Source organism: Malaclemys terrapin, chromosome 2 (assembly GCF_027887155.1).
Source record: "Malaclemys terrapin pileata isolate rMalTer1 chromosome 2, rMalTer1.hap1, whole genome shotgun sequence".
Lineage (NCBI taxonomy): Eukaryota > Metazoa > Chordata > Testudines > Emydidae > Malaclemys > Malaclemys terrapin.
The window spans coordinates 205929456-205944558 of NC_071506.1; the positions used below are offsets into that span (position 1 = coordinate 205929456).

Here is a 15103-nt window from a genome sequence, read left to right on the forward strand (position 1 = left end):
CATTCAAAGGAACACTAATTTATTCCTGTACAGTAAAATAAATTCTAAACCCTGAAATATATTAAATTTCACTGAGAATTTATCTGGATATTAGTTTTTTTCAAAAAAATGTCTAATGAATATAGTGCTCATGACATTTGCTGAATTGACAGTCTGCAAATGAAGGTCTTATCACTGAAGATAAAGCACAGCCACAGATTTCGAAGCTCTTTATGCCACCACAGTACAAAGATCCTGCTCTGGAGAGGCATTATGTGTTTGTGTATGATATGCATGTATTCATTCAATAGACCTGAAAGTAAATCAACACTTTTTAGGTATTAGGGGGGCTAATTACCAGGTAGTGAATTGGTCTGTCCAAGCTTAGATTTAAGTTGATCAAGTTCTTCTGGAAGTTTGGTTTGGAATGTTAACCCCTGCATTTATAATTCCATCATTTTGAAGTATGGATTGGTTTGCAGTTCTCGATTTAAGATGCATATTTCCATAACTCTAATTGGCTAAATCATCTGAAGTAAATCTATTTTGTGATGGCACTGAGATATTTTTAGTACAGGGTTCTGCCATTTGGCATTTCTACAGTGCCAAGGGTCTATATTAAGTGTCTTTCTGTAGTAGCAGTGCATCGAAGAAAACCGGGTATCTTTGTTTACCCATATTTAGATGATTGGCTGCTGAAGGCTCTGTTATGTGAAGATTTGCTAGCTCACATTCAGGTTCTACCTCCCTACTTATGGATTAAGACTACTTCTGAATATCAAAAAGTCCAATTTATGTCTAAGTCAGAGAATCCATTTTATAGGAGCTATACTGGACTTGGTAGCAGAGAGAGCTTTCCTTCCAGAGGAAAGATTTGTGGTGATAATGATATTCCAGAGATTCCATGTCATCAGATCCAGAAAGTAATTTTCTATTTGGGTCTAAGAGGTCTCCTGGCAGTGTCTATTTATGTTACTTCATATGCATTCCTCAGAATGAGGCCCATGCAATGGTGGATGGCTCAAGTTTACAATCCAAAACCGGACATTCTTCACATGCCAGTCACCATGCCTCAGGACACTTTTGATTTTTTTTTTTTTTTTTTTTTTTTGATGAGGAGGACAAACTGAGCCAATGTTCTGAAAGGCATCCTGTTCAGTTTCCTTTTGCCATTTGCCACAATAATCTCAATGCATCAGACAATGGATGGGGAATTCATCTGGGTTCTCCGATAGTTTGAGGTCACTGGGCATTTCAGGAAAAGAATTTGCAGCTAAATGTTTTAGAACTGAGAGGAACTTCACCTGGCTCTCAGATCTTTTCTTTCTCAAATAAGGAGGAAAGTTGTACAGGTAACGATGGATAATATAGTTGGCCCTGTATTACATCTGCAAGCAAGAAGGTGCCTTGTCTCCTCTGCTGTGTGCCAAGGCAGTCAGTCTGTGGGACTGGTGCATTCTACACAATGTTTATCTGTTTAGCAGGGGACAGTAATGTATTGGCAGATGAGCTCAGCAGAGAAATTTCTCAGATGCACAAGTGGCCTCTGAAGGACCAGGTGGTACAAGAGATCTCCAGTTGGGGTTGGCCCATTGTGGATCTGCTTGCAACCAAGTTCAACAAAAAGAGTAGTCTTTTCTGTTAAGCAGTGAGTCCATCTTCAACGCTTTCCGGATGCAGTGGTGAGAGGGCCTCCTGCGTGCTTTCCCCCCTTTTTCCATTAATTCAGATGGTGGTGAGGAAGATAAGAGAGGGAAGGCAAGAGTTGGTCCTGATTGCTCCAGCTTGCCAGAGACAGCAATGGTATGTAGACCTGCTTCAGCTGTTGGAGGGAGTTTACAGATTCTTTCTTTTGCCTCCGGACTTGTTTTCTCAGCAGTTTGACAAATTCTTCATCTGGATCCCCAATCTCTCTATGTAACATCCTGGCCTATCGGACTTTGAATAATCTTGAACAACTTGTTTGTCATTAGTCAGAATATATTGCTTAATTCTAGAAAACAATCTGTGATGAAATGTTATTTGAAATGGTTTAGATTTTTTATTTTTTTTAATGAAAAAATCTGGCTCACCATTTACAACTTCTGTTCTCTGTGTTTTGGAATATATAATGTATTTGAAATGTGAGGGGCTCTTTAATTTGTCTTTTTTAAGATTTCATTTGGTGGCTCTTTCAGCTTATCATGTTTTGATTGATGACAATCACTATTTGTGTATGATACAGTTAAAAGGTTTTTGAAGAAATTATCTAACTTGTATCCAACTATTGAGACATCTGGTTCCGCCATGGGCTATTAATGTGGTCTGATCTAGGCTTATGAAGCCCACAGGTAAATATAAAAAAGCAACCATAACAGAGGGCTAGACGGGGAGGAAATGGAAAATTACAATATGGTCATATGAGAAATAAAAGGGAAATCAGTGGGGGAATCTGCTCAACATCTTTGATTATAGCGAAATATAAGGATTATGGGGAATAGACAGAAAGAACTGGAAGTATTGCTACATAAGCTAAATTATGATTTAAGTGAAATCGGAGATCTGTTTTGCCAAATTACTTTTCCAACAGATGTCTGAGTAGTTAAAATCCCCCCATTACTGCTAGGTCTTATGTTTTGTATATTTCTATTATTTGTTCTAGATATGCCTCTTCCACCTCCACTTCCTGATTTGATTGTCTATAGTAGACCCCATCATGATGTCAACCCTGATTTTTCCCCTTTTATCTTTACCCAGAAACTTTCAACTGATCGACCTCTCAATTTTCTGGCCCTCAGAACAAGTATATATATCCTCGATGTATAATGCAACATGTCCTCCCTTTCCCCACCCCCCGCCCCCGTCCTTCCTAAACAAGCTATTACCCCCTATACTGATATTTCAGTCATGAGATTTATCCCACCAAGTGTTTTTCAGTAAGTTCTTGCAAAATATTGGGGACAACTTTTTATTTCATTAAGTAGAGGACGAAACCAGGGGGACAGCCATTTTAGACCTGATTCTGACTGACACGATGGAATTGGTTGTGAATCTGTAGGTTGAAGGCAATTTGGGTGAAAATGATCATGAAACAAAAGATTTCATGATTCTAAGGAAAGGAAAGAGTGAGAGCAGTAAAGAGATAAACAATAAAGAGAATGGACTTCAAAAAAACAAATTGTAACAAACTCAGAAAACTGGTAGGTACTGTCCCGTGGGAAGAAAATCTAAGGGAAAAAGGAGTTCAGGAGAGATGGCAATTTATTGAGACAATATTAAGGCACAACTGCAAACTATCCTGATGTGAAGGAAAGATAAGAAGAATAGTAAGAGGCTATTATGGCTCATTCAGGAGTTCCTTAATGACCTGAAAATCAAAAAGGAATTCTACAAAAAATGGAAACATGGACAAATTGCTAAGGAGGAGTAAAAAAAGAATTGCACAAGCATGTAGGCACAGAATCAGAAAGGCTAAGGCACAAAATTAGTTATGCCTAGCAAGGAACACAAGAGAGAATAAGAAGAGGTTTTTTAAATACAGTAGGAGCAAGAAAAAGACTAAGGAAAGCATAGGTTCTCTACTCAGCAGGAAATGAGAGCTAATACCTGATGATATCAAGAAGGCTGAGGTGTTTAATGCCTATTTTGTCTTCACTAAAAGGGTTAATGATAACTGATACTCAACACAGTTAATATTAACAACAAGGTGGAAGGAACAAAAGCCAAAATAGAGAAGGAGCAGGTTGAAGATTATTTAGATAAATTAGATCTATTCAAGTTGGTAGGGCCTGATGAAATTCATCCTAGGAGGCTTAAGGAAGCAGCTGAAGCAATCTTGGAACCATTAGTAATTATGTCTGAGAACTCCTGGAGATGGGTGAGGTCCCAGAGGACTGGAAAAGGACAAACACAGTACCTATCTTTAAAAAGGGAAGCAAAGATGACCAGGGAAATTGTAGACCAGTTAGCCTAACTTTGATACCTGGAAAGATACTAGAACAAATTGATTGCTTAATAATTTGTAGAAGAAAATAGGATTATAAGGAGTAGCCACTGTGCGTTTGTCAAGCACATTTCATGCCAATCCAACCTAATTTCCTTGTCTGACAGAATTACTGATCTAGTGAATAGGGGAAGCCATAGAAGTGATATATCTTGATTTTAGTGTGGTGGCTGACACAGTCCCACATGACATTCTCTAAAGGAAACTTGGGAAATGTGATCTAAATGAAATTACGATAAGGTGAGTGCATTGGTCTGAAATCAACAGGATGAAATTCGATAAAGACAAGTTCAAAGTACTACATTTAGGAAGGAAAAATCAAATGCACAACTGCAAAATGGGAAATAATTGGTTAGGTGGTAAGTACTGCTGAAAAAGATCTGGGTTTAAAGCGGATCACAGACGCAATATGAGTCAGCAATGTGATTCGGCTGCAATAAAGGTTAATATTCAGAGATCTATTAATATGAGCGGCATATGTAAGACATGGGAGGTAATTGTTCCATTCTGCTCAGCACTGGTGAGGCCTCATTTGGAGTAGTGTGTCCAGTTCTGTGTGCCACACTTAAGGACAGATGTGGATAAATTGGAGAGAGTCCAGAGGGGAGCAGCAAAAATGCTAAAAGCTTTAGAAAACCTGGCCTATGAGGAAAAGTTTAAAAAAAAAAACACAGGGCATATTTAGTCTTGAAAAAAGAAGATGGGAGGACCTGATAACAGACTTCAGCTATGTTAAGGGCTGTTATAAAGAGGATTGTGATCAATTGTTTTCCTTGTTTCCTGAAGTTAGGATAAGTAGTAATGGTCTTAATCTGCAGCAAAGGAGATTAGATATTAGGGAAAACTTTCTAACTCTCTAAGGATAGTTAAATTGTACAATAGACTTCCAAGGGTGGTTGTGGAATCCCCATGGTTGGAGGTTTTTAAGAACAGGTTGGACAAACACCTGTAAGGGATAGTCTGTTTACATGGGTCCTACCTCTGTGCAGAGTGTTGGACTTGATGATCTTTCAAAGAACCTTCTAGCCCTACATTTCTATCATTCTTTTTTTTTCTTTCTTTCTCTTTTATGTGATGTGACTTGGTAATTTTTCACATAGTGTGTGCTCAAATACAGTACGGAATGGTGGGTTAAGAAGAAAATTTCCTTCTTGACATTTAATTTCCTTGTTTCTGCTTACATCAGTTGGCCCTGTGGTATTGTTGAAATGTATATATTTATCATTAAATATATATGTATTTAAAGTGTAAGAGCTAAGGCCCCAGTCTGTTTGCAGCAGTGAAGTCCTGTGTCCACGCTGAGCCTTATCTTTGGGCTGCTGAAGGACTGAGTGTGTCAGACTGAAGGGACAGACTGGGCAGTGTTTATTGTCCTCCTTACTCCTATTGTCCTTCTTACTCCATTCCCCAATTTACAGCCAAATTCTTGGTTTATTTTTCTTAAAGTAAAAGTAAATCTTTTACTCTCTCTACATTGTCAAATTATTTTTTCAGTGAAGAATATGTAATTACAGTTCACAGTCAAATGAAGATTTTGATTTCTATAATCCTGAATACTCAAGAACAAAAGTTAATTCTTTCATGATATGGCTTTAATATAGTCTAATTTTCCAACTTCCATCTTCGTTTAAACTGAAAGTGTCCTAGCAACTGATTAGAAAGATGCTGGAATAAGTTCTTTATTTCCCGAATCTGTTTCCAGTCTGCTTCTGTAATGACACTACATTAGTATTTGAAATTTTTATGACTTTTTTTATATATAAATGTTATACATATATAAGATCTGTGTGTGTGTGTGTGTGTGTGTGTGTGTGTATATATATTATCCAAAACTGAAGATGACATGTTAAAAGTACACTGCTTTTAGATTTTATGTTCTTTCTCAGTGTTTAGGAAAGCTTCTAATATGCTGTTGGCTCTTCCACAACCGAAATAAATAACAAGATAGAGTAAAATCAGTTTTTTATCCAAATGGAAATATTGACCTCTTTATACTTTTAAATTTTGAATGAAAAGGAAGCTTACCTTTGTCTTTTCAGATATATTCACCTTATTCATACTTGCTTTCTCATTTATGTGTGCCTGATTTTCAGAAGTTGTCAGCACCCACAACTGTATTTGAAGTTCGTGGGAACCAGAAGTGCTTAGTGCCTCTAAAAATCAGGCCCTATATCTTTTAGTGCTCTTTAGTAAAACTACTTGGAATCTGAGAAAATCTGATAGTATTGCTTTTTTAATAGTGCTATATTCATGCTGTTTATGGTTCACGGTACTGGCAGGTTATCTGGTGTACGAAAGCTCTTTAATCATATCTTGAGGATCCACTTCTTTCAACTAACATAGCTTATGTCTTGATAACATGACAAGATGAATTCTTCAGTTGAGGCCAAATATTAGTTTAGCTCAGCCTTCCTTTCCCAAGAGTTAATTAAGCAGAAAATGGTACAAGGTTTGTTGCTTATACAGTGTTTGAGAACAGGTCCCAGAGGGGCTAAGGGTGCCAATCTCAGGTGGCAGCAAATGGAATTAATCTGAAAGCCTCATTGAGTTGATAGAGCACTGTGACAATACATGACCATTTCCCAGCCAAGATATAAGAATGACTGTGGTTTTCTGGTACAGGGCATGACTCATCTCCGCATTGCCTAAAAAGTACAAGATAAAGCACACTTTTGAGGGACAAAATTTTGCTAAGGATAGCTAAAACTGCATCTGGATATTGCTGAAGATCTGTTAGCATTCATAATAACGATTCTCTGCTGCATAATGCTTTGGTTATGGCTTATTTATGGTATTGTAATGCATTTATTAAATGTGGTGTTACTTATGTCAAGTGACACAGGAGCCCCAGTTTGTGTGCCTAATAATCATCGGTATGTAAGAAAGAATGAATACTGCTATTAATCTTTTGAATATGTATAGTGCATATTGTAAATGCATGTATTTTTTTCACCTGTGCAGTTCAGAAAATCATTTAAACTGAAATTTAAAGGAAAAGATTGAAAATGTATATTAAGTTATTTGCAAACAAAAATATCTGAGAAATAAGTGTCAAGAAGCTTAATTTTGATAAAACTGCACTTGTTTGAGTTTTTAAATGGTTGTCTACTGTACAGTATGGTACACTAACAAAACTTTTGTTAAGATTGGGGCTAATTCTCCTTTGATTTACAGCTGTGTAAATGAGAAGTAAATCTATTGAATCAGTTGATTATGATACATTATTTGTGAAGATTGAGTGTGCTATAGACTAAACAAACTAAATCTCGAGTACATCTATTGTCTTCCTTACTTGTATTTAAATTAACTGGACCAATTCATCAGTTGCATGTAGTCAGTGTTGAAAGACTTTGCTTATTCACAGTTAGAGCTGGAAGGAAAATGATGTAGTGGACAATGAGGAAAAATATCACATGTTCTGTCTTCAATTTCTGTTTGGTAAATGATCTGTTTATAAAATATGGCATCTGATTATACAGTCTGTATTCAAGTAAACCTTTCGATAGAATCAGTAGGAGTAATCCAGAACACAAATTGTTGCAAGATAACGTCCATGATAATATACCTTAATTGATGAATATTATTTTGACATAATTTATTTTTCTAGTAGTTTAGAAATAGACAAGAGAACAGTTATTTGCATGGACAATGTGCATGGATTATTATCTTTATTTTATTTGTTAATTTAAAATTACTTGGTGCCTGTTCCTGCAGATGCTTATGACAATAAGATTCAGGAAGCACAAAGGGGATGGAATAGGAAGTAACAATCTGGCCCAGGAATTTCGGGATTGCTGGACTAGATCAAAGCAGTGATCCAGTTAGTTCACTGTCCTATGTCTCTCAGTGGTCTATACCACATTTTCAAGGTCCAAGGAAGGACAGTTATGGAATAACCTGACCCATTGATTTTTAGGATTTTTGTTAATCCTAAACAGTTAGCCGTTGATCTATGTCCGGCAGAATGAGGATTTCAAGTAAGGGGAGAGAGGTGGTCAAGACGTTGTTTGAGGAGCAGCTAGACTCAGAGGGAAGCACTCTGTGGTGTTTGAAGAAGCTAGGCCTTCAGGTACCACTAAGATTTTAGTTAAAATAGACATACGTGTAGACTGTTGTTTTAGAATCCTCTAAATGTGTTGTGTCCTTACTGTTAAACAATATTTTGGTTTAAGAAGAATATTTCTGGTCACTATATTCACCACTGGTCACAGACTCCCAGCACAGGTGCCAAACCCAGTTGGACCTGTTGGGCAAGAACATTCAGTACATAAGGTGCTGTAAACCAGGGCCTAGTCTAAGACTGGGAGAACTATGTAATTGCACCCCTGGAGTGGTAAAGACACGCGAGACCTGACATTTGAGGGCATGCACTCAGAGAAATCAGAAATGGGACAGAGGTGTAGCATTTTTGAAAGAAAATATGGCATTGCATGGTAACTGACAGTCTTGCTATCTGTGGCGATGGGAATTGTTTTGGTGAAGTAGAACTCATGGGGGCACTTGGCAAACTGATGACTGAACATGTTTCTCAGATTAAGAGTAAGGAGATTAAAACAATTTTTTGTACATAAAACTTTTTCGTTTGTCAATGAAAAACTATAAAATAGGTTACATTTGAAATTTCTAGCTTCTGACAGTAATAGCTATGCAGGTGCAGAAATTAAGAACACATGAAAAATTAGACTATTTTTCATGTTCTTATAACTCAAAAATGGCTGAACTAATTTCACTAAAACCTTCCAAAAGATTAATCTTTTGGCTGAGACTAAGCGTGAAAAAAAATTGGCTGTGGAGAAATTTGAGAAAGTTATAAAGCAACTGAAAGAAAAACTAAAATGGAATGGGAACTCAGACTTAGTTAACTATAGGATAGTACTGATTTCCCATGACTGCTATAATATGACATGTATATATGCAGCACTTATAATATAAATTTTCATATTCCGGTAAATGTTTCCTAGCCTTTCCCCCTGCCAAACATGATATATATATATATATATATGGTACATTTATTGAATGGTAAGTAATTACATTTTTAATTAAAATAAATTCTTAAATAAACTTATTAGTAAAGGTGGTGAATTGAAAATCCTGGCAAGTGTCCTCTGTATATCCATAGAAAAAGTGCACTGGAGTAATGGCAATGCAATCTGCCATGCACTGCCTCACCAATATGCCTGAACCTTGACATGGTGGAAGCACCTTTAGTGTTAAGAGTAATTAAATTTCCATGCCTATCAAGTCCTTGACCCTTTTGTTAACATCACCATAATAACTGGCATTCTTATTGGCAAATATGATATGAACACCTGTTCATGTAGAACTGATTGCTGAATGCTCATGACACAATAAGACACAGTGACAACTTTCATTCATTGCTGACCTATGCTGGATTCAGAGTGATCACTTGGAGATGGAAAACTCAGTTTTAAATATTATTTCTATTTATTATCTCCTTGGATTTATTTACAGTACAAGATAAAGGGGGAGGGGGACATAAACTTTATATTTCAAAGTAGTTGAATTTTCCTGTGAAATGACCTCTTCCCTAAGGATTTTCCATATTTTTCCTGATATCTGTGTAACAAGAGTAAGAAGCAGTATTCAGACAACACAAATTATTTTGCTGTATTTGCCTTTTATTTAAATAGTTCAGAAAAGTAAAGTAAGAGAGAGACAACAGTAGTTAATATAAAATGCCTTGTTTCCCCTCTAGGAAGAACGTGTTGTGAATCATATGGCGGCGAAGATTGTTGAAAATGTTTGCACCACTGATTCATTTCATGCACAGGGATTTATTACAGGAGAAATTGGACCTGTTTTATGGTACCTTTTCAGACATTCCACTGTAGATTCTCTGAGGATAACAGCTATTTCGGTAAGGAGCTTCTTCTCAAAACGTCTAAATATTCTGGTATTGTTAATTTGAAAAGCTTTTGAGAGCATTCTAGACATATATTGAAATGTCTTTTGAATATTATTTTGATATGTGATGTTAACATTTTGTATTTCTACATACATTTCTAAAACTGTATGATAAACTTTCAGCGATCTGTTAGTTTTGTAGGAACATTGTATTCCTAAGGTATGTCTGCATTGCAAGCAAAAGTGTGATTGTAGCACAAGTGGACATACCAGTGCTAGGCTTAATCTTTCTGGCACAGGTTACAGTAGTAGTGAAGATGTGGCACCATGGGCTAGCAACCAGAGTACAAGCCTGTCTGGGTACTCTGGTTGCTAGCCTGTGCTAAAGCCTGTGCCACTGAGTCTTTACTACTATGGTTCCCCTTGCTAGCTAGATTGAAGTACTCCTGTTCTTTTAGCATGGGTGAGCATATGGGAGCTACAATCATACCTTCAGTTGCAGTGTAAACATACCTTTAGTATTAGTTCTGTAGGCAAATGCAGTGTTTTTACTTGTGTAACGGTGACTACTGTATGGGTCTTGCAACACAGACATTTCTTTTTTTATATGCTGTGATAAATGGAGCAGGGGATAGCTCCCTTTTATGGACACCCAACCAGCTAGTTAGATGTAAAATCCCTCTTGGTAGCTGTTCTCTGATTGCTTTACCTGTAAAGAGTTAAAAGTTCCCAGGTAAAGAAAAGGAAGTGGGCACCTGACCAAAAGAGCCAATGGGAAAGTAAAACTTTTAAAATTTGGGAAAGAAACTTTCCCTTTGTCTGTTCTCTCTGGGCTGGAGGGACAAAGCAGCAATGCTGTAAGCAGCTTAAGCCAGGTATGATGATAAAGCATCAGGTCATGCCTAAAACTACTTATCTGAACTCCAAATGTGTAAGTAGATCAGAATGTTTAGCTAGACACGATCAGGTTTATTTCTTATTTTGGCTTGTGGATCTCCTCTGTTCTAACCCCAGGTGCTTTTGTTTGCTTGTAACCTTTAAGCTGAACCCCCAAGAAAGCTATTATGGGTGCTTAATTTTTGTAATTGTTTCTTTTAAGATCTAGCAAAAAGCCTAAGTTCCAGATGTATTTTCCCCCCCTTTTTGTTTTTAATAAAATTTACCTATTTTAAGAACAGGATTGGATTTTTGGTGTCCTAAGAGCTTTGTGCATGTTGTTTGATTAGTTGATAGCCACGGCTGATTTCCTTCGTTTTCTTTCTCAGCTCTTCCCCGGAGGAGGTAGGGGGTGTGTGTGTGTGTGTGTGTGAAAGGGCTTGAGGGTACCCCACAGGGAGGAATTCCCAAGTGCTCCTTCCTGGGTTCAAAGAGGTTTTTTTGCATTTGGGTGGTGGCAGCGTTTACCAAGCCAAGGTCAGAGAAAAGGTGTAACCTTGGAGTTTAATACAAGCCTGGAGTGGCCAGTATTAATTTTTAGAATCCTTGCAGGCCTCTACCTTCTGCACTTGGAGTGACAGAGTGAGAATTCAGCCTTGACATATGAAAAGGCAACAAACCTTAATTTGCTTACAGATGGAAATTGACTTCAGTTGACTTTTAAGCAAGAGGAGCCTTGTGACAAATATATTGCTGACTTGTGAATCTTATAATGTTTGAAAGTTTTGCTCTGACCCGGAAAAGCCTCAAAACTGTTTGACTTACATTGCTCTGCTAACATAACGTTATTCCTCTCTACTACTGTGACCAATAATTTTCACTCTACCCTTGTTCGCGTTCTGCTCATTTCACTGAGATGACTTATAATTGATGCTGAGTACATCCTAATGTTGAAAGCTAATATTGGACAAATGCCTCATGAGTTCATAATTGTCTGTTGGACTCATGCTTTATTGCACTGTCTGTGGCAAGTATTCAAAGGGTTTTGTCTTCCAAGGAATCTTTAAAATTCCTACAGTGCTACAATACTGCTTTTAATTGTTTTGGAAAGGGGGGTAGAGGATTATTCTTGTTTACTGTTAGTATTACAGAAGAGAGTAGATGATCCAACCAAAAATCAGTGTCCCATCGTTCTAGATGCTGTACAAACACATACTAAGAGACAGTCCCTGACCTGAAGAGTTTACAAGCTAAATATGACAAAATAGAGAAATGGTGGGAGAAAGGGATGCAACATACAACAGAAGATTGGGAACTGAGGAACAACAAGATTGTGAGTTGCCAACATAACCCAGGAAGTCTGTCATAGAATTGGGAATTGTACCCAGATGTCCTGGTGCCTGTTCTGGGGCCTAAGCCTTCATTGTAGATGATCATTTTGGAGGTGTATAAATGCCCTTGGGTTCGCTATGTAACAGCCTTTAAAATATAAACTACAATCATTTTTTAAAACTTTATAAATTCCATAGTATGTTGGCAATATTTTTTAAGGTATTACCAAGATTTTTCACCCTTGTTGGGTGGGAAGAACTGGAGGAATGGACAAAAACTACATTAGCAGCCACTATATGTGGTGTTAAACTGCTTTTTGTTGCTATGGTTTAGAATTTGAGGGTCTTGTTGGATTCCCAGCTGTTTCCAGATACTAGTGTCACTAATATGGTTGGTGTGCAATTAGAGAAATGTAGCAGCATGTTAATAAAGACATGAGAGAGAATTTAAAAATAAGCCAACATGGCACAAGAAATATTGTCCTTTACAAAAAAAATAAAAAATCCACGTTGAAGGCATACTTGACATGTGCCTCTTTTGCACATATGTGGGGAACTTGCCAACATGACCAAAAAACACAAACCTGCAGAAGTGCTATGAACTTCTGAAATATTGAGGCTGCTGGTGTTTAGAATGGGATTTTACACTTATACCTTACAGGCTCGATATTGTCTTTGGAGGATTAATGTATATATTTTCTATGCTAGAAGTTGCCACTGGTTTTGTCGAGGCCAGGTCCAAAATTGTGAAAGCTTTTGGATTCCTTTGAAATATGTTCATTGAGTGCTTTAAACTTTATTAGATTATTAGGACATGTAAATAGCCATTCTCTTGTTAAGGGTTCTATTATAAATCTGGTTTTAGCACCTCTAAAATCCACGAGCAAAGGAATATTAACCTCAACAGTAATGGGTTAGGCCTGAGGTGGAGGTAGAATTTTTCTGCCGCATTTGTAGTGAGTTACACAAGAAGTTCCTGAAGTAGCACTGTTACAATTCAGGGCAACTGCACCTGTATTCTTCCTCCATGGTCCAACAAGGGCACCCACTCTACGCTCCTTGCTCCTCAGCTGTCACCTCTCTTGGGCGCAGACCCTGATCTCTCTCCCTCCTGACGAGGCTGCATAGTTCCCAGTCTAAACTGTGAATTCCCCAGCAACTCAGACTGCCTAAGTGGGCCTGCTTTGTTTCTCTTCTGAGGCTATAAACAACGTAATTTCCCACAGATATGTTACCACACAGACCTTTCTAAGCAAGCACATGTATTTTTACAGAGAAAACATATTAAAAACAAAACAAAAAAAAGCTGCAAGTGTGCGAATAAGCTTACTAGAGATCACCCCCCATACACTCTGGCCAGTGTCAGTCGTTTCAACCCTTCCCAGGAAGGACTGAGCCTCCACTTGGACAGAAGGTCCTGTCCATTTGCTGGATCAGAAAGCAAGCCCTGAGTCAGTTTAAACTCAGACTACTTATCAAAAGTCCTTTCTTTGACTGTTGGTCACTGGAGAATTCAGTTTGAACCAGTATATGCAAGCCTGAGTGAATTTGCCTAATCACCTCCCACAGTTCTTAGTTCCTGAAGGCTGTGGTCCTCCTCCCCCATGGAATTATATATAATCCCTGGCCCTCAATGATCTATAAACTTAAGTAAGATCTCCAAAATATATTGCAGGAGTGTGCCATTTCTGTCACAAGGACACCCTAAACACTGAGCTGTTCATGATGAGTCAGACAATCTTCTAAACTTTTTTGCCATACAGTAGCAAGAAAAACAAAAGAATGAGCGAAAAAATTTAGCTTACTGGTTTTATTAGTTCTATTCTGTAGAAGTTCTTATACGACAGTGATGAGTGGCTTATGTGAATACCTCCTCGTAGCGGGTTAAGCAGTGGTACTACACATCTGTCACCTGTTGTTTGTTCTCTGATTCTCTCTCCAGGGAGAAAAGTGTGTGGAATGGAGTGTCTTGTTTTAGTGTCTTGTTTTAGTTGTGTGTTGTGTTGTTGTGTTTTTTGTTTTTTGTTTTTAATATTCATGTTGCTATGTATTTATGTTAAAGAAGTTAAGGTCAGAGAAATGTGCCTTGCCCTTGGAGTGGAAGGTAGTGAGATTTGTGACAGTCCTTAGTTCCTGGAGGAGTTCATTCCACAGTTGCAGACCAGTGCCAAAGAGAGTTCTGTCTCGCAAACAGATTTTACCTTTATTTGTAAAGGAGTACAGCTGTCAATCACAGTCTTCATCCCAGAACTCTTGAGATGGTCTTTTTGATATTCTGGGACCAGGCCTGATAGTGCTTTGACCTTGAACTTGATTAGAAATTCTAAGGGAAGCCATTGTAGAGAGTGGAGGATAGGTCTGATGTGTTTGCAGTAGTCTGTGTTGCTGAGGAGATATATTACAACAGTCTGTATTAGTTGGTATTTCCTAGGTGCTGAAGACTTCATGCTCAGGTATATCATATGGCTGTAGTACAGCCACGAAGGGAGGCAGACATGAATAACTGAAGACAGAGGTCATTGTCCACCAAGGTGGGATGGAGCTGCCTAGTCAACAAAAAATGATAGCAGATCCATGAGCATTGTTTTCTATGTGAGAGTTTAGTGTCAGTGAGGAACCCAAGAGTATTCTTAAATGACAAACGAAATACTGTGAATGTGTAACTTTGACTAAAGGAGACTACACTATTGCTGCAAACTCTTCAAAATGCTTTCCTGTGCAGCCAGCATCAACCCCTCTCTTGTTCAGTTCAGCTTCAGTCAGCTGTTCATCATCCAGGAGCTGGTCTCATCCAAGAATAGGGCCATCTCGGTGGTAGTGCTGTGGTTGCTTGTGGTGAAGAATAGGTACAGTTGTGAGTCATCTGCATATTTCTAGTGCTTGAGTCCATGTCGTCTGACCCGTTCACTTGGTAGCTGCAGATCGGTGTTGAAAAGGACTGGAGAAAGAATTAATCCTTGTGGGATGCCACAAGTGAAGAGTCTAGTGGTGGAGATGCCATTTCCAATAACTATTCCTCCAGGGTGGAATCAAGCCATTTTAGTGCATTACCCTGGACTCCCACCTCATC

At 38.0% G+C, this 15103-nt stretch overlaps 1 protein-coding gene across 3 annotated transcripts in view; it reads left to right on the plus strand.

Annotated features, from left to right (window-relative positions):
* Positions 1-15103, plus strand: part of ULK4 (unc-51 like kinase 4) — a 408326-nt gene that overhangs the window by 87020 nt on the left and 306203 nt on the right. For all 3 annotated transcript variants that reach the window (XM_054019573.1, XM_054019574.1, XM_054019575.1), the window contains exon 20: positions 9678-9839. In XM_054019573.1, the coding sequence (XP_053875548.1) occupies positions 9678-9839 (162 nt within the window). The remainder of the gene's footprint in view (positions 1-9677; positions 9840-15103) is intronic.